The 20,252-nt window shown below is 38.0% G+C and overlaps 4 protein-coding genes across 4 annotated transcripts; 1 reads left to right on the top strand and 3 right to left on the bottom strand.

Moving 5' to 3' along the window:
* LOC110769235 (Rho GTPase activating protein with PAK-box/P21-Rho-binding domain-containing protein) lies at positions 1–5,475 on the bottom strand. The gene is made up of 5 exons (XM_088254486.1): positions 4,713–5,475; positions 3,884–4,004; positions 3,524–3,643; positions 1,250–1,480; positions 1–793 (listed from the first exon to the last, which is right to left on the bottom strand). Exons 1-5 carry the CDS (start codon positions 5,141–5,143, stop codon positions 248–250), a joined length of 1,449 nt encoding a protein of 482 aa, XP_088110612.1. The 5' UTR covers positions 5,144–5,475; the 3' UTR covers positions 1–247.
* A 6,840-nt stretch (positions 5,476–12,315) lies between these two features.
* On the bottom strand, positions 12,316–13,182 carry LOC110769231 (uncharacterized). The gene has a single exon (XM_021973166.2). It carries the CDS (start codon positions 13,057–13,059, stop codon positions 12,496–12,498), a length of 564 nt encoding a protein of 187 aa, XP_021828858.1. The 5' UTR covers positions 13,060–13,182; the 3' UTR covers positions 12,316–12,495.
* Positions 13,183–15,224: 2,042 nt separating this feature from the next.
* Positions 15,225–16,149, bottom strand: LOC110769234 (uncharacterized). Its single transcript, XM_021973170.2, has one exon. It carries the CDS (start codon positions 15,957–15,959, stop codon positions 15,408–15,410), a length of 552 nt encoding a protein of 183 aa, XP_021828862.1. The 5' UTR covers positions 15,960–16,149; the 3' UTR covers positions 15,225–15,407.
* A 1,456-nt stretch (positions 16,150–17,605) lies between these two features.
* Positions 17,606–19,817, top strand: RHS18 (root hair specific 18). The gene is made up of 4 exons (XM_021973163.2): positions 17,606–17,836; positions 18,070–18,249; positions 18,395–18,554; positions 18,647–19,817. Exons 1-4 carry the CDS (start codon positions 17,606–17,608, stop codon positions 19,084–19,086), a joined length of 1,011 nt encoding a protein of 336 aa, XP_021828855.1. The 3' UTR covers positions 19,087–19,817.
* Positions 19,818–20,252: the final 435 nt, after the last annotated feature.

Genomic DNA, 20,252 nt, shown 5'->3' with positions numbered 1-20,252 from the left:
TAAAATGAAAGTTTAATCATGCATACATCAGAAACACAATGGAACTCCAATAACAGTGTTAGTGATAGATACTATCAGAGTGTCATCCATGAAATAAGAACAGGTTAAGCAGACCACACAGCCAGACAGAAAACATACATCAACAATTCACAAACTCTTCCCACAATCTTGCAAATCAATCAAACTTATATTCACACAATGCCATATATTCAGTTAAAGATCAAACTGGATAGAGCTTTAGCTTTCTTCACCGCCAGGCTTCAATCCGCTCCATCCTTGAATCTATGCGACTCAGATTGCTGATACCCTTATTCTTCTCAACAGGCCCTGTTCCCCATACCACAGGCTGGTGATCACTTGTGCTTTTAGGCCCCATTTTGAAATTCGAGATACTCGATTCACCAGGTTTGTTCTTTGCAGATTCGCCTTGAATTTCCGCTGTTATGCTGTCAACTTGCGCAGCAGTATCACAACACCCATCGCCATCAACCAAGCTTATTGAACTGCTAGCCTCTCTATTAGTTAGATTATTGACATGGTTAGAGTTAGATGAACTTCCCAGTATAGGTTCTTCAGTAATCAACGATTGCTCTTTCTCTTCATTATCTTTGCCAGTATCTTCCCTGCAGGCCTGTGAAGGGCTCTGGTGTCCATGCTCATCTGAAGGTTCTTCATAGCACACAGGAGGCTCTACCACAGAATCCTTCCTTTCTCGCAGTGTCTTCAAAATAAGCATTTTGAGGAAGTTCATCACTTGGACTGCGTACATCAATGCAGTCAAAGGATCTGCCATCTGAACCCAAAAACAGAGTCAAAATATGGCAATGATAGCAAACATAGTCAGAAATCATTTAATGATTTTTCTATGGTTGGAAACTTCAAGGATCCCAAACCAGAGGGGGGGTGGGAGGTGCCCCACTGATGCTGTAGCCTGTATCCCTTTGTATGTAATATAGTACAGAATCTAGTATACAGCATATGACATGCCGCTTCAACCCTTGAACAAAAGGAGAATGAGACCTTCGCTGGAAATTAAAAAGCTATATATACACTAAACTAAAGAAACAAAAAAAATACTCATACATGCAGTGAAAGCATGTATTCAAATCAGCGATTGGGTTATCAGAAAATTAACATGTGATCTTTCAGAAGAAATAGTAACTATGCTTGCCACTGATATCGGTATGGAAGATGCACTCTTCAGGGGAAAGGAGAAAAAAGCGAGAACAGAAAAACTATAAAAACAAACCTGCGTCATGTTTGGTGCAAAAACCATGGCTATGTTGCGTGCATTCATCTTGTTCAGATGTTCCTGTTCGACAACATCAGCCATAAGGTTGATGGCCCAATCCAGTAGAGAAACTTCAGTGGGAGGTAGAAGCCTCACAAGCTGCGAACAGTCCTCTTCTGTCTGGCATCGCATTACCTGCTCAGGGGATAGAGAATCCAGAACCCCAGCTGGGAGTTCCCTAAACCAAGCCTAAATAACCAAATTACACATCAGTTGAATATGTATCAAGAATCAAGACGATGCAAGATGAGGTAAACAACAAGAAAGCATTCTATTCTAATGGGTGCTCACATGGATCATGGATGCATACACATGATACTCACAACCACACGAAAAGGAATAAAGATGAACACTCAAGTCAAGGAAACCCATAAGTCCTAGCATTTTCACCAAAATCCAGAATAGGCTTCACAAGAAAATCCTCAGATACGTGCACCATGAGAAAAGGTTACTGAATAACAAAGTTCGACTTGTAAAATAAATGACATGATGAAATGTAATGATTAAAAAATGTATGAGCAAATGAAAGGAAAGGAGTATTTGCAAATCCAACAAGTTTTGGATTTGCAAACGAAACTCTGGACCTTAGTAGAAAGGGAAGTGGGAGAGAAGATATAGAGAGCACAAAGATGAGGAAAACAGAAGAAAGGAAGAGACGAACAAGAGGGAGCCAAGCCAATATGATTTCATTATCCTGTAATTCAAGTTGAATCATAACCTATTTGTAAACCTCCGTCAAAATCAAATTCCTTAGTCAAAATTGTAAAAAAATTAAATCACTAGTAAAATCCTTAATTTACTCTGTAATCAAACCCCTAAATAGGATAGAAGACTGTAGTAATAATTCTTTGTAGGATCTTCACCATTCTTCCCTGGACTCCTACTACAGGAACTTGACTCTTGCGAGTTAAAATGGACATGTGATACTGCAACTACCTAAACTTGAAGAACATTTTCAAGCACTCCCATTTTTTGTTGATCAAAAGGTACAAAGGATGTTGACAATGCATCAATTACACCTGGAGTTGATACAAGCACAACAAAGGAGGCTCAAGGGTGCCTCAATAAAAGAAAGATCATGCTCACTTGTACCCCGTGTTGTTCCATCCTCGATTGTGGCACATTTGTGCTTGTGTCATGCCGTAGTTGAGTTCATTATGTTCTTTTGGCATGGGCCTATGTGGTTTTTTCTTCTTGGATAGAACTTACTATAAAGTTAGCAATTGACACATTGTGAACAGAAAACAGTCAATTGAGGCACAGAAATACAAAGGAAATTCCCCAGCCCATTTATCTTCCCTAAACCCATTCTCCACAATGAGACAAAGGATTTCAGAAAACGAATCAATTCCCTGTGAAATGTTTCTCTAAGGGCTCCTACAAGAGATTCTCAACACCTTATTGGAATCTCACCTGTTAGTGCCAGGACCATATCTACTTTGAAATGACAGTATGCCAAACGGATTTCTCTCCTAAGGAAAGATCCACAATCACTTCCCTAACAAAGTCACATTCCTCTTAGTCAGATTTGCTGCACAGCCCACACCAAATTCTCCTCCTTTCCTAGGTCATGAACCTAATTCTGACTTCACCAAATCCCCCTCTTTACATTCTCCTTGACACACTCTCACACAAAGTCCCTGACTTGGAATTTATAGAGCCAGTCTGAAAATCCCATTAAATGAAATCCCATAATTAATTACCTAGTCAAATTAAATCACTTATTAACTCCCTCGTAAACAAGGATAAAAGTCTGAAAATAGTTAATAATCATTCTCAGTGCCATCATCACCAGGCCATTACTTTGGAAACTAAATTCAAAGCAATGTCAAATATGCAAATTTCAAAATTATCTCTGACACAAACCAATGGGTGCACATTTACCCTTATACATGTTGATGCCAAAAATCAGATGAAAAGTCTCATGCTTTTCATGCAACACTTGTGCCTTGAACATGCCATGAAATTATATCCGGAAAAAAGAATTAAAAAAACAAACAGGCCATGAAATCAAGGGAAAAGTAAAATCAGAGATGGGGGCAGTGTGGTGTCAGCCAACAACCTCCGACAATCAAGTCAAGCAAGAAAATTGTGAGGAAGTAGAGAGGCAGAGTCCCCTGTATCACTATCATCATTCATCACTCAGGTTACCTTCACATATTTCATGTGAACAAGCATATGCCAAATATAATGCAAGACAAAAAGTATCAATCATAAATTATAATGACCTACCTTGATCAAACCTGCCAAACAGTGTATATCGATGCCTTCTGGTACATCTCCCCTATTTAATTGGTCCCTTACATGCTCCTCTTGACTGTTTTCTGCGTTAATTCTGAAAATCCCTTCTGCCTACATTTATAGTTTTACAATTTGAGAAAATGTCAGGGACAATAAAGTCAACATCTTTATAACCAAAAATGTGGAAGCAGAACCACCCCATATCACACAGACAATACAATGAATCAGAATTACGGACTTAAGTTAATTCTTAAGTATTAGGATTGTGTAGCAAAAATTTATGTCAGCATTGGAAATCATTATTCATCACGTGAACATAGAATGCACAGAGAGAAGGGAAATGCAGTATACCTGAAGGCCTCCTTCAGCATATAACCGTCCTTGCATAAGCAAGAGAATTGTTGGCACACTATTCCCTCTAGAGTCGTATGACAACTGCATGGACTCCGTGGATACTCCAAAAACAGTTGTACTACATATTAAGATAATCAAAATCAAGAGAGGCAGAAATTATAGCAATTAAATGACACACGATTTTTTTTTTGTCACGAAACAAAAACTGTTATCACAAAAACTACCAGGCTTTGTGTTTTTGAGGAACAAATAGTGGATCTGATCTAATGTTGTAAACAAGTTTGTAAAAGTGCAAATTAATTTCATTCATCTGTGATGATGAGGAATATGATGAAATTTGCAATTGTCAAAGACGTGGCTCATAAACTGATCCTTGCCCTTGCTAGATTAAAGGCACTACTCCATCCCATTGGGAAGGTAGACAAAAAGAAATAACACTTTTAATCATGTCATAACTAGGCCAAACCAAGGAAGTTGATAGAACATATATCAGGACAAAAAAAAACTTGAAATCATCTGTAACCTCACAACCAGAAATATTGAATCGCAGAAACACATGCACTAATTGAACTCAAGAAATGCAATGTAAAAACCTATTCAGGGAAAATAATTACACCAGTTATTGTAGACAGAAAATTCACAGCAATTCCACAACTCAATGCAACCAAAACCCATCAATCAAAACGAAAACTTTCTCAATTACATAAATTGGGTAAACCCAATAAACACCAAACATAACATAACAATACAAAACCCACATTCACATTTCACACAAAATCACAGCGGAACATTCACCCTGACCCAAAAAAAAAAAAAAAAAAGTTACCTTGCACTAGGAGCCCTCCTGGGGACTTCAGGTTCAAACTCCACAGGCAAACCCAAGAACCCATTGAACCTATCAAAGGTGACATGCGCCACGTGGCGCACATTGGTTGGCCAGCCGATCTCCATAGCGCAAAGCTCCCTCCTATCACTCTTGCAAGTAATCAAAGATTTCCTGAAAAAGGTTACAAGCAATGCCAAGAGAGAAAGCTGTTCCCTTCTCTGCTTGTCACGGTCCTTCACCTCACAGTCAGTCACCGCAGACTCGCAATCTTCTTCTTCGCTAGGGTGGGGCGCGTAGGATAAAGAAGATGGGGGTGCGCACGATAACGAAACAGAAGAAGAATTAGAAGGAGGAGGAGAAGAAGAAGAAGAAGAGGAGCCGGCTCTTGGGGAAGAGCAGAAATGGGAAGGGGAATGGAGGACCTCAGTCATGGCTGGCTATGAAAGCAACCTTTTTCTTGATTGATTAAAAAAAGCAAAGAAAGCGTTTTCAAGATTACTTCTTTGCTTTAAGAAAACAAGAAAATCAAAAACAAATGCTAGAAAAAGCCTTTGGTGTTGTTGAAGCTTTTACACAGAGAGAGAGAGAGAGTTTGGATTGAAAGGGAAGAAAGGGTCTTTGAGCAATGAGCAATGTGGGACGTGAGAATCATTAACTGAAATAAATATGTCCTTTTTTTTTATTTGGGTTTTTTGTGACTGGTTTTGGTGGCGTTGAACAAGAAAAGCAAGCAACAGAGACAGAGAGGAAGAGAGTTGTATTTCGGTGCGAAGTCATAAACCGAATGAATACGGTTGGGCCGAGCATTAATTAATGTAATTAATGAAAATTAATTTAACTTTAGAGTACTAATTTCTACAGGTAGGTTTTAATTAACTCTCACCACACCGTTTTGCTTCTATCTAGTGGTGTAGTGGGAATGGCTGGCTGCACTGCAGGAATTTGGGTTTTGAGATGGACGGCTCACGTAATTCCTCCTTGAGAGGTGAGGTGGACGTGTTGACAAGGAGCAATTCTTGTTTATAGAAAAACTAGTCTTATCGCCTCAAAGGCTTTCATTTGCGTACTTTGTTGAACTACATCAACTAAATCTCCTCCAATCATCACCACAAATGAATTCAGTAAATTTTAAGAGCTCATTTTTGGCTCATTCCGTTCATCGATTGAGAAGGCACTCTTTATCACCCCAAATAAGCAATGCCAAACGGGCACTTATTGGTTCCAAAATCACCTATACAAAACATCCCGCGAATCCAAACTCATTTAATCACTCAATTAGATATGATTGTCATTTTAGTATTTTCTTGAAGTATCGTGTTCATTTATTTTTTTAGTCACAACTAGATAACTAAATGATTTTTAATTTGTCTAATTATTTTGTAAGGATAATCTATGAACGAAGAGTTGAAAAGTAAACCAGTTCGAATCGTTGAAGTAAAATTTGTAGTGTACCCACAAGGTGTTACTCATATACGGGGAGAACTCTTAAAAAGTAAAAAATTTAAAATTTCAATTTCAAAAACATACGACACTAATTACACACCAAGTTTTAATTATATATAAAATAAATAAATAAAACTGACCCACAAAACTTATGCAAAATTGAAACACCATTATGACATTGAATAGCAAACAATTTGTTGGAAAAAAAAAACGTTAAAATGCAATTATGGTAATTTAGGAATTGAAAAAATATAACATTTAATATGTTAAGCTTGATTAGGTAACTTGCTTAGGTGGATCCTAGTCATTGGGTTTTACTTATAAAAATTGGGTTTAATTTATAGAAAAATAAAAGGATAGGCTGTAGGTAAGGAAAAATGAATTTAAAGGGAAAAACCCAAATTTACTATAATAAATTATAAAGATTGCATATGTGGGTTATGCCAATTGACCAAGTCGGTGTATTTGCCACCTTGCAACTGTGTTCGACTCACCTCCCCATACTTTAGAGTAGTTTAGAATATTGATGGGTTAAAAAGAGTAATAATAAAGATTGAGAATAAATTATTAAATAAAAATAAAAGAGTAAAATAATAATATTTCTTATTAAAATTTAAAATTTAAAAAGAAAAAAATATAATATAATCTCCTATCTTTATAGGACAATATTAAATTAAAATATACGAATAAAAGAACCTCAACTACTGGAAGCAGTTACTCTCATCAACTCCACATCATTTGAGTAAAATAATATTTCTGTTATATTCTTTTATACTCAAATATTTTATAATAAAAAAATACAAATGTCTAAATAACAATAATAATAAAATGGCCATTAGCACAAGCGTGCTAGAGAACATAAGAAGTTTTGTAGAATATAAATAAAATAACAATAAATAAAAATTAAATGAATAAACCAAAGAAGTTATTAGTAGAGTATGTTGCAAGGTATCAAATTTTGGCTCTTCAAGTTCTCACAAGGTCCCGTCTCTTTCTTCTAGTTTGGTAAGTTGAACACCAAAACCTCACTAAATTTTTTGTTTCTACCTCTACCATCTCCATGGGTCATTCGCCAAATCTACAGAAGATTAGTCAACGGGGGTGGTTTAAGAAGTTTGACATCTTCTTATGCATGTTAGTATATATTAGTCATAACGAATGACCAAGGAAGGAATATATATGTATTGGAAACATGGACGGCATACATATTTAGAAAGAAAAACTCCATTTAAATCATCAAGAGCCATTTGACTCGTCCCATTTCCATTACTTCATTCAAATGGTTGTAATAATATATTTTTCCTAGCAAATCAACATCACAAAAATGGTACTGCGTAGTACCTTGTATGAAGAAAAGGTTTTCGTCAACGGAGTTTAGCCTAGTGAAAAAGGGTCTTGATTTGCAGACTAGAGGTCTCAGGTTCAATGTAAGATCCCACATCGACCAACGGAGAGGGGTTGATGTGTCTTATATGTGCACACCCGCATCCATCTAGCACGAGGCCTTTTGGGAGCTCACTGGCTTCGGAGTCATAGGAACTACGAAGTTAAGCGAGTTGGGGGCCAGAGCAATCCCAGGATGGGTGACCCACTGGGAAGTTGGTCGTGAGCTCCCAGAAACAAAACCGTGAGGACCAGAGAGGGGGGGCCCGAAGCGGACAATATCGTGCTACGGCGGAGCCGATCCGGGATGTGACAATTTGGTATCAGAGCCACTCTGCCGTGTGGTGCGAGTGTGCCGACGAGGACGTCGGGCCCCTAAGGGGGGTGGATTGTAAGATCCCACATCGACCAACGGAGAGGGGTTGATGTACCTTATATGTGCACACCCGCATCCATCTAGCACGAGGCCTTTTGGGAGCTCACTGGCTTCGGAGTCATAGGAACTACGAAGTTAAGCGAGTTGGGGGCCAGAGCAATCCCAGGATGGGTGACCCACTGGGAAGTTGGTCGTGAGCTCCCAGAAACAAAACCGTGAGGACCAGAGAGGGGGGGCCCGAAGCGGACAATATCGTGCTACGGCGGAGCCGATCCGGGATGTGACATTCAAACTCCCATGACATCATTTGTAATTTAGACTATCGCTTGTACTCAAAAAAGAAGAAAAGGTTTTCTTTATATAATTTTAGAAATTATGTCACAAACTATGGCTATGGCCAAGATGAGTTTATATAGGGAGCTTCAAGTATGGATGCATAGATGCAAGAAAAATAATGGTATCCTATCAAAGATTATCTTTTTCTTAAAGTCTAAACATGGTCATTTAAAGAGAAAATCATAACTTGCCTAATAAAACTGAAATGATGATGAAATGAAATAATTCAATTAAACAATAATGATAGTTAGTCACTTCAATTGCATATAAAGTGGTATGAACTTGTAGTATAAAATGCCGTAAAAGTAGCCTTATTGATAATGAAATGTTATTATCAATTTCCTAATTATAGTTTCGTAGTATTTTTCTTTTACAATGTTGAAATAGATTCCAACTTAGACTTCCTCCTCCTTTTCCTCAAGTAATCGTAATTAAAATAAAAACAGTCAGGATCTTAAAACCCTAGTTACAAACCATAATGGGTTTAATTTTGTGTTTATTAAGCATAAAGCCAACAAGATGGTGCATTGTCTTGTGATTCTCGAGTAAAGTGGTTTGAGGAGCCACCAGATATTATTAAAGATTGTCTTGTCTTTAATGCTTGTAATAAGGGTAAGACATTAAGTCCCTCGAGTTCATTTTGATGATGAATAAAATTTCCCTCGTACTCTCGAGATTCTCTCAAAAAATACAATTATAAAAAAAAAAAAAAAAAATTCATATAATGTCAGGCAGATGATCTAAATTTAGGTGAGATAATCTTACTTGGGGTTGTTTAATTGAAGAATTACATGTGTCACCATTGACCAGAATGTTTTGGCGTGCTTCTTTCCTTTCGTGTGACGTGGTGAGTGAAAAATGATTATTATACTCACTTAATGGACAAGATTATTCTTTGTATAGATATTTTGGAACAACCCTTTTCTTATCTTTTGGATCCGTAGGTCCCACCCCAGTATCATTGACCACGAAAAACTCAGCTGCAATGAAACAGAACTTGTATATTTTCAACGCCAACTGGTTCTTCAATATTCCATTTCAAACGTGACAGAAAACTTAGGAAGTGAGATGCACAAAAATAAGATTACAAGAAATAGAAATGTATAAAAAAAACAAACGACAATAACATCCACCGTTCCTCTCCTTCCATCTACGTTAGGTGGGTTACCGTCCGACGGTCGTATTGCATACCAAACTCTTGAATTTGGGCCTCTCTTTGAAGGTCAATCTGTATCATATACCAAATTCTTGAACTAGGCCTACTCTATTATTTAGGCCTCATTTGCTACGCCGTTGTTGACCTCTAAATCTTTTCGGGCACTTGGGTGGATTATCTCAAATAAAATAATCAACGAGCCGAGCGTTTGGGAACAAAGTCGTTCTTCTTGGTGCGGGTGTTTGTGCAGCATGCCAGCTCTCACAGTCTTTGATGGTTGTGAAAACAAAGATGATGATGACCGCTTTGGTCTTGACCAAGGTCTAAAATATCGATGATATCGGAAATATCGGTAGTCCAAAAATACGGAAATTTCTATGGAAATATTGGGATATTATTGATATCGATAAAAATTGAATAAAAACCACGGAAATTGTAAGAAAAACTTGAAAATTTTTATTAAAACTTTGGAGAATGTTTATTTAGTCAATTATCTATTAGTTTATCACAAAAAATTAGAAGGAAATGCATTGCATGATGGATTTAACTTATTTAAGTTGATTAAGCTGACAAATACTGTGAGTGTAGAAAATATGTAGTAATTAATGAAAAAAGATTAAACACACCATAATCATTTATATATAATGATTTACTACAATATTTTACACTTTATACATTGCATGGTATGATACATGAGTGACTTAGTACCACATAGAGTTCCTATGAGGTTCAAATTTTTCATTATCTTCATCATCTCTATGTGTAGAGCAAGTGTATTGTGAAGAGTAGTCATCAAATGATAAATCTCCAAAATAGTTTTGCATGTAATTGTTAACATGCCACCCATATAAATATAAATATTTTAGCATATTATCATAAAAACATAAGTGATATGGTAGTTAAGGTGTTGGAGGAGTAAATGGTAGGGGTTCAAATCCTCTTTGTGTTTTTTTTCTCCCTTTTTTCCCTTTTTTTTTTTTCCTTTTTTTATTATTTTTTCTCCTTTTCATCGATATTTTTGATATTTTCGATATTTTAGCGATATTACACTGATATTTTGACAAAATATTGCTGAAGTGTGAGCAAAATTATCGACATCAATATTTTCCAATATTATCATCGATATTGTCGATATTTATACGATATGTACATAGATATGTTCCGAAATATCCGTGATTTGAAAAAATCGAAATATCCTCGATATTTCGTTGATATTATCGATATTTCATACTATGGTCTTGACCACTAATCAAGCGATTTGAGCCGAGTTAGGAACGTTTTCTTGGTCGTTGGGTTCTTAGCCTTGGTAACAAGGCTACTTGTATCACATCGTGTTGAGTGCTTGGAACTATTGTGCTCGGTGTTGTGATGCTCGGCTGTTAAGTGATCTCTCAAGTCCTCTTTGAATTGGAATGGAACAAAGACTTAAATGAAAGAGAATGGATCAAGTGTTGCTCAAACGAACTCTGAAGAACAAAGCTGCTTGTTGATATACTAAATGGATGATTACAATAATGGTGCTCAATAACTTTGAACAAGCTTTAGAGTAGAGGTGTCAAACGGGCCGTGCCGGGCCGACCCATTTAATTTATCGGGTCGTGCTGTGCCGTGCCGACCCATTTAATAAAATTATTGATCCAGGACCCGCTCAAAGCCCATGTCCACATTGAAACGAGCCGGGCGGGGCTCGTGCCGTGCCCGTGCTCTTGCCATACTCGGGCCCAAGAACCAACCCATTTAATTTGAATTTTTTTTTCCACTAGATAATTCAAATTATAAACATTAAAAATATAATTAGAGGCAAGAAATGATGAACTATTTGAAAACATTAATCAATCAAACATCCAAAAAATATGAAGGGGCGGAGGGCAAAAAGTGTCCAACTCCACAAAGTCCACTTCAACTTTTCATCTTTAAACAACTTATTATTTTATATGTGAAGAAATAGCATGCTTTGATTATAAGAGAAGCGTATATGTCATATGTATTGATTAGATATCAAGTCCAATGTTGTTTAATTAATTTGTAGTTGATATGTTTAATTAATTAAGGACCCAAGTAATTTCCCTAAAATGAAAGACATCAAATATATGTTTATGATTTTTTTTTTAAAAAACATATAAACAATGACATTAGATGTCAAATTATTGCATTTTGACTTTTTGAGAAGAAAAAAAAAAGCTAAATGGGCCGGGCTTGGGACGTGCTTGGGCTCTTGCAGTGCTTGAAGTGGGCTCGGGCCAAGCCCGCCCCATGTCAGGCCATGGGTCGGGCCGGTTCATGTTGGGCCATGGGCCGGCCAGATCTATTAGACCTATTTTTTGATCCCGGCCCAACCCAAGATTTCGTACTGTGCCGAGCACGGCCCATTAATATTCGTGCTCGTGTTGTGCCGTGCCTCATTTAAACGGGCTGGGCCGGCCCGTCCCGTTTGACACCTCTACTTTAGAGTTGTGATATATACTATGGTGAATCGTAGAATTGGGCCTAAGAATTGAGTCGTTGCCTCGGGCTTGGATGGAAATTTCAAACCATGGTCTTTGGGCCTTGACTTTATTCAACTGTCTTTTACTTTGGGCCGTAGTTTGGGGTTTATTTTTTGAGATCTCGACCAATCCCGTTGTTCCACAGTCATGGGCTTGCTAGGTCTGAACTCTCAGTTTTTCGCTTTGGGCTTGGATACTTTCGTCTCTAGGCCCAAAGTTTGGTTCAATGAACCTTTGCCACGATATTTGTCCTTTGTGTGGTCAGAGGGAAAAAAAACATCAGGTATAAACAGTCGTACTACGCTGATTAATTTGTGTTGATGATTTGTTCAATGATAGGATGATTCTGCCTTTGTTTGTTTTAGTAATGACTTGGATGTCTTTTTGCTATTCCATGGGATTTCGTGCTTTTGCAAAAGTAGATTCTTTGTTAACCAAAAACGAAATTCCGATTAATATTAAAATTTTACAAAGAAAATGAAGGGACTTACTAACCAAGCACTTTCTTCAATTTCATTACATTTTGCATTTTGGAAGCACTGATGTAATAATTTAAGCTTACCATGAAACCATACAAATAAAAAATAAAAAATAAAAAAACTTCTAAGCTCCAGTAAGAGAAATGTCCATCTTAGACTTATTTTCCTGATCAATGACATCGAGAAAAACCGGATCAACGGTGATGTGACTATCCACGTGGACCTTGAACTTATGATCCCACCACAAAACCTTGGCGGTACCAGCGATATCCACGGCAGCGTCAAGCACCATCTCACGCCTCGCCGCGTCCGCGATAAAGCTACCGGCGTGGTGGGCGAGCTGGAGCCCGTCCAGCCGAGCCGGGAGCTGAATCAGCTGGGACGACTTTGCGGGCTGGGAGCCGGCTTCGACATCTGCCGAGCCCAGAAGTGCGCCCTTGTAGAAGATGGACATGGTGGTGGAGGAATACTGGATGGGCACCACGTTGGGGTTGGTGACTTGGATGGTGAGGATGAGCTCGGCGTCGAGGAGCGGGAAGTTGAGCTTGAAGGAGGTGAGCTTGATTGTGACGACTTCGAAGGTTGGGTCCTTGGGCTTGGAGGAGATTAGAGCCTTTGTTGCTAAAGCCGACGCCGCGCCGATCAGAGCTGAGCTCCAGCTCCAGTCGAGCTTCATGCCCATGGCCATGGTGTTTGGACGAATTTACTGAGAAAATGGGGCGGAGGAGTTGAATTTGAGATCAGAGGATTTGAGTTGAGTGTGTGGTTTTAATGTCGTTTTGGAGTTCAGCTTTGGAAGAGCAGCAACACAAAGTGAACAGGTGGCAGTAGAAGATGACGTGTAGTAGTAATAAGTCCTGATTCTAACTTATGTTAGATTTTTTATCTTTTATTTCTATGTGGTAGTCATTTCTAGGGGTATACATCGGTTTTAAACCAATACAATTTAGTCAATTCAATTCGCATTTGATCCAATATAGATTGGATTGTGATTTTTTCAATTCGATCCAATTATATTAAATGTTTAAATTGAATTCAATCCGACCCAATTCAATTGATATTGAATTGAATTGGATGATTGGTTTTGATAATGGAAAAAAAAACAATAATGAAATATTAAACATTTTAATAGATATAAATGTAAAATATAAATGAAATACTAGAGAAAATTATTTTGCTTATACAACTATATTAAATGACTTAAAGTATTCATAACATTTTCAAGTACAAATACCTATAAGAGCAAAATAACCATAAAACTAACTAGATTGGATTAAATTGGATTCTCATAAGCAAATCCGCCAAATCATCGAAATTGATTGAATTTGGATTGGTTTGAATTGGATTGGATCTTGTACACCCCTAATCATTTTTCAGAGTTAACTGAAAGACGTAATGTCCAAGAGAGATGACCAAATATTGGGGTCAATTTTGTCCCTCCACCTTATTGGACCACACCGTTGGGCCTTCTTTTGGCACAGGTTGTTAGAGCACTTCCACCCATTTTGACATGGCAAAGGGCAATGGCAAGTAAGGGCAGACCCTATTCACGTGAATAGTGATTGTCCTACCCTTTTTTATTTTGCTTTCCCATCCATTGTCATTGCAAGTAAAGGCAAGCACTATTTACATAAGATATGAGGAGAGGAATTGTACAGATTTTTGGTGTGAGAAGTAAAGAACATGGCTAGGTATTTATATATAAAAAATTTATGAATTTTTTAGTGGAGGTGCAATTTTGAAAGGCTAAAAACTCTTTGTGGATTGAACATCTAATGCTTTTTACCTAGATTGACCTTAGGTCCTTTCATGCATTCATATCATACATGAAAAATTATTTTATGCAAAAATATTGACCAAGTATGAAAAATGGTTTTTCAGAAAAATCATTTTCTCAAGATAATTTTTGGCGGCTTTTATTCCTTACACATCAAATAAGAAAACTTGATTTTATGGGATTTTAGTATGAAGTATATATTAACTTAATGAGCCGTCATTTTTAGCATAAATCGTATTTTGCACTAAAACCGATTTTTCATATTTTGATTTGGTGGGAATTTGATTTTCTAGTATTTTTATTTGAATCCAAATGGGGGGTAATTCCTTATTTACATTATAAACTTAAGTAAATAGAGTAATATAAAAATAAATGAAAGTGAAAGGATAAAGACATTTTTTATTTATTTTTAGTTTAAAATATTAAGCTATATATGTTTAATTATATTTTTTTCCTCAAAACCTTCCCTAGGCTACAGCCCAGGGCAGACCTTGGGCTAGTTCCGCCCCTGGTGGTTGGGGGTGGGCCTTTGTGATTCAGCCACCGAATAAGTAGGGGTAAAAGGTGTGGAGGGTTGGAGGTGGGTGAACGTGCTCAATGGAATTTTAGTTTTTGTTAATTTATTTTTATTTCTTATGTTTATGTTTTTTTTTTCTCACTCTCATACTTCAATATTAGTTTTTGGCCGTGAAATTATAGTAAAAATAGTTGATAATTAAAATATTATATGACTTAATTTTTTTTTTTAATTAAAAAAAATCTAATCTTAATCTAAGTATACACTAAACTCACGACAAGTCTTATCCAATTTAGACCAAACTAATAACAAACAAGGCCTTCGTGCATTGGATTAATTGTGTAACAGTTGTGACTTAACCAAATTACCAAATTAGCGCGGATGAGCAATCAACCTTCTCTCGGCCTATGTTCTTTTTCAACTTTTGAATTCAAGACCTTAGTAAGCTCTCGGACTTATATTGCTTTCGAATCCGGACTTATTACACGCTAACATTTAAATGAAATACTAAAGTGACACAAATATTTGTTTGGATTCCAAATTGGGACATGGGTCAAAATTCAGGAAACAAATTTTTTATTTTAAACCCTTGATAATAACGATTGTTTATGTTATTTTCAATAATACCACCATTCTGTTACTCAAGTTTGGCAACCAACTACATCACACAACAAAGCCAGCAAGAAGCCTTTAGAAAGAAAATTAAAAACACTTCTAATTTCTGAAAACATGGGAACTCAACTCAAGCAAGAAAAATCTCCATCTCCAACTTATTTTCCTGATCAATGACGTCAAGAAAAACTGGATCAACGGTCACGCGACTATCCACGTGAACCTTAAACTTGTGATCCCACCACAAAATCCTCGCCGCCCCAGCAATATCCACAGCCGCGTCGAGCACCATCTCCCGCTTCGCCACGTCAGCAACAAAGGTAGCGGCGTGGTGGGCCAGCTGGAGCCCGTCGAGCCGCGCAGGCAGGCGGAGCAGCTGGCATGACTTGGGCGGCTGAGAGCCGGCTTCAACTTCGGCCGAGCCGAGAAGCGAGCCGTTGTAGAAGATGGACATGGAGGTGGAGGAGTAGTGGACGGCTGTGATGTTGGGGTTGGTGACGTGGACGGTGAGGATGAGGTCGGTGTCGAGAACTGGGAGGTTGAGCTTGAAGGAGGTGAGATTGATGGAGATGAGGTGGAAGGTTGGGTCCTTGGGCTTCGACGACAACAGCGCTGTCGTCGCTAAAGCCGACGCCGCTCCGATAATTGCTGAGGTCCAGCTCCATTTGACCTTTTTGCCCATGATCTTTCGGCAAATTTACCTCTCTATTCGGAGCTCGGACCGAGACAGCTGAGATTGAGGGTTTGAGTTGAAGCGACTGTCGTTTCGAGTCTAATTTTGGGATGTGGGATGTTGTTGAAAGGCCAAGACAAAGTGGACAGATGGCAGTAGGAGATCGCATATAGGACAATGAGTAATGTTTCGTTTTTCATTGGGTTGTAACCGTTGTATTTGCGGCCACTCAAAAATTTTATGTTACACAATAATGTCATGGGAAATAATTACTGGGTGTACTTTTCTTCATTTTATTTTATAGAAATTTTAGAATTGTATTCATAATTCAGTCAAAAAGTCACTAGTCATAAAGGTCCAATACAAACTAACTATAAAAGGCCATTACAATAATAGAGCGGTCTAACATCAAAATTAAGACTTGGAAAAAAAAAAAACATCAAAATTAAGACAATTTGGTGTGTTTCCACCAACAATCACACATGGTTGAAGAAACTCTGACATAGACATCTCAACAAAGATTGCAAACTCAGAATAATAAAAAAAAGATAAAACTTGAAAAAACCAAGCCATAATTAACAATACAAATAAATTTCTCACAAAAGAGATATGAAAAGCTTTCACAAAAGGAGATGTGAAAACTACACAGAAAACCCAAAGAGTCTCTGTGACTTATTTCGAACATAAAAAAACCGCAAAAAGGATGATGATGGAGATTCGACATCGAGACGCAGTCGCTTGTGATGGTTGAAGGATAATCTTAACAAAACAAAGACAAATAGGGAAAACCTTTTGTTTCTGAATAAGGGGAGAAGAGAGGGAGGAAGAGAATAGTGGAGAGGAGAGGAAGAACAACGGCTTCCTCCCCCTCAAAATGAAAATGGCTCTAGGAGGGTTTGTTGGGAGAGAGGGGACTAGGGTTTGGGAGAGAGGGTTTTATTCATTGGGTGTGTGAAGGTTTTGAAAACTGACATTAGCTTATTTTTAACCTTTTAATTCAACAACGTTGTTAAGTGTAATTTTGACATGATTTACTTAATATGTGTAATTTACAAGTAATATTGCATGCATATTATCTTAAACCTTATACACAATTTCTCCTCTGTTACCCTAAATTAATCTCTCCAAACTAAGATAAGGATGCAAATCATGAAGAAAACAATAAATCAGCACAGACATTTTAGATGATTCAGCTTATGCAAAGAAAAAAGAGTTCACAGATACATAAACACAATAGAAAATCCCCCACGTCATGAAAGTCCACATTGTAATAATTAAATAAATCAAGGAAGGATCAGCTGATCCAAGATTTTAATGATTAGAAAAACGCTACCCCTTGACCTCGCCCATTTTCTAATTCTCATAATCTAATATTAGAAAATTCTTCGGCTGTTCTTTTAGATGTAATTTACAGAGTCCACTATACGTATTGTTCAATGTATACATGTTGTTACATGACAGCACGTTTAGAGAGGCAACTTAGAAACAGTTGTCAGTGGAGAAGAAGATGTGCAAACCATACCACTTGTAATAGTACCAAACCATGTTTCCCATCGAGAGCTTCCTTCTTTCCTATAAATGGAAAAGATGTGCTTTGTTGTTCCATGCATATATTGTTCATCAATTAGTGTCTTTGAAATTAAGTTAAGATCAAGATGAATATGTCTAGCACAGCTGCAGTGGTAGTAGTAGCAATTGGGCTCGTACTTTTGACCTTCACGGGCCAGTGCTCCGGTGCACTGGAGGTAGGATTCTACCAGGGAAAATGCGGCCGGTTTGTCGATGTTGAAGGTATTGTAGCCGGCGTAGTCAGGACAAAATTTTTCAGGGACCGGACAATCGCTGCTGCCCTCATCCGCATGCAGTTTCACGATTGCTTTGTCAATGTAAGTCTTTCCTTTTTTTAATAGTAAAACTAAGGTTTATACTCTATTTTATTTGAACCACATTTACTTATCACGTATGTAATATGTATGATATCCGTATGGACTCATATGAGGGGGATTCACTTCTCTAGTGTTGGAAAATAAGGTGATCAGTAATGTGGTCCAAATAACAGGATGATATTTTTCTTTTATTTCCTACTGCATGAGCTAATGCTTTCATATTTCTCAAAAAGGGATGCGATGCATCCATTCTATTAGATGGAAGCGCCAGCGAGAAAACTGCTTCTCCAAATCTAAGTGTACGGGGTTTTGATGTCATTGACGCCGCAAAGACTGCCGTGGAAAGTGTATGCCGGGGAGTTGTCTCTTGCGCTGATATCATTGCCATTGCTACCAGAGAAGTTGTTTATTTGGTAAGCAAACCCTATCTTTTTCTCTGTGTCAATTTTGAGTTTGATGATTTTATATGGAATCTAACATAACTACATCAGCTTCATTATTTTAATTAAGCTTGTACTGATTAGTTCATGGTGTTGAAATTTGATTATGTACTTTCAGAGCGGAGGAGGGCAATACAATGTTCAAACAGGGAGAAGGGATGGCTTGATATCCCTTGCAGCAAATGTTGACCTCCCAGCTCCCTCAATATCAGTGCCTGATTCAGTTGCAGCATTTGCAAGAAAAGGACTCAATATGACTGATATGGTTCATCTTCTTGGTAAGTTGGTACTAAAAAATATAATTCATCTGTTTTTTTTCTCTCTTAATATTCTTGTTCTTAAATTTCTGCCCTACTGCTTGATGATGTAGGTGGTCACACTGTTGGGGTGGCACATTGTTTTCTCTTCCAAGATCGTCTTTACAATTTCCAGAACACCGGAAAACCTGATCCCGACATGAATGTAGCGTTACTAGAAAGGCTGAGACGTATCTGCCCTCAAAACTCAGCAGGCACCAATGCTACTAATTTGGACCAGAACCCTCAAAGTTCGTTTATTGTCGATAACTCGTTCTACAAGGAGATAGTAGCCCGTAGAGGAATTCTTCAAATTGACCAAGAGCTAGCTTTGGACTCCATAACTCAGGCCACAGTGACCGCCTTGGCGAATAACGGTACTAACAGCTTCGCCACTAAATTCGGGCAGGCCATGGTTAAGTTGGGAGCAGTTGAAGTCCTTACTGGCTCACAAGGGGAGATTAGGAGATCATGCCGGGCAGTTAATAAACCTGGTTTATTAACTTTTAATTGAGGAGACATTTCCGTTTGGTTGTTTTGTTGTATTTTATTTTGATCTGTTCTGTCTTCATGTTTTGGTTCTCTGCTTTCACTTGCTCGGCAATTCTCACTTATCCTTTCTTCTATTTTTTTTTTTGGAAAATTACAATAAGTCAATAAGAAAATATGACACCGTTGACAAGCCCTTCTGTTACATTTTGTGGACAACTTATAGCTTTACCTAGCCAACTTATAGCTTTACCTAGCCTTGTGTATCAAGACAGAGATTGTCTCCTTAGTTTTGGCATAAAACCAATTTGATGTTAAGCTGGAACAGGCATAACTTAACCTTTCATATTGTTGTCAAGAACTAGGACATGCGCTCGAAGATGTATCGGGCCTACTTTCTTGAAAAAAATGTACACAGCAGAGAGAGGTGTGAAACCAGACCATATGCTCAACCGAATGGACGAAGATCCAACAAAGTTGGAGGTCTAATCATATACTCCTATTCTACTTATTTTAATGTCTAGTGCCGATGAAGATGAGAAAAAGTTAAAACCTTCTTGGTATCTTATTCACGAGAAGTAACAAACAAATTAACAACTGTAGAACTTCATGCAACTACAATAAGAAAGACATTGTAATCTTCATTTGCAATTGACATCAGATAGGCCCTGCAGCAACAGTATCTTCGAACCCAACTGCATTCTCTTTTGATACGACTCAGTCCACACTCTACAATTATTGCCCTTTATAAGCCCCCAAACCTCATCCAACCACCCCATATCACAGCTAGCAATAGCATATTAGTATATTTTTGAACAAATTAATCAAGTTTTTCTTCCTAAGAGCATCCCCAGCGCGCACAACAAAGCCAGGCAAAAGGCCCCCCGAGACAGCCCAAGTCACTCCAGCGCAGCAGCCCTTGGCCCGGTTTGGCGTGGGTCCCACCAGCCCTGGCAAGCCCAAGGGCAAGTTTAGCCTGGGCTTCAGCCCGAGTTTTGTGACGTCAGCGCTGGCGTCACGCTGACGTCAGCGCAAGGAAAATCAATTTTTTTTTACTGTTGGCGCGTGAATTACACGCGCCAACGGTAAAAAAATTTGACTTCCGCGCGCTGACGTCAGCCCTGTCAAACTCCAACGGTTATGTGACACGTGTCGCAACCGGGACGCTCCGATCTTTTTTTTCCAGAAATC

The sequence above is a fragment of the Prunus avium genome, chromosome 6, assembly GCF_965620075.1.
Source record: "Prunus avium chromosome 6, drPruAviu1.hap1.1, whole genome shotgun sequence".
In the NCBI taxonomy this organism is placed as follows: domain Eukaryota; kingdom Viridiplantae; phylum Streptophyta; class Magnoliopsida; order Rosales; family Rosaceae; genus Prunus; species Prunus avium.
Note: the sequence above shows the minus strand (reverse complement) of the source record. Positions and strands in the feature narration are given on the sequence as shown.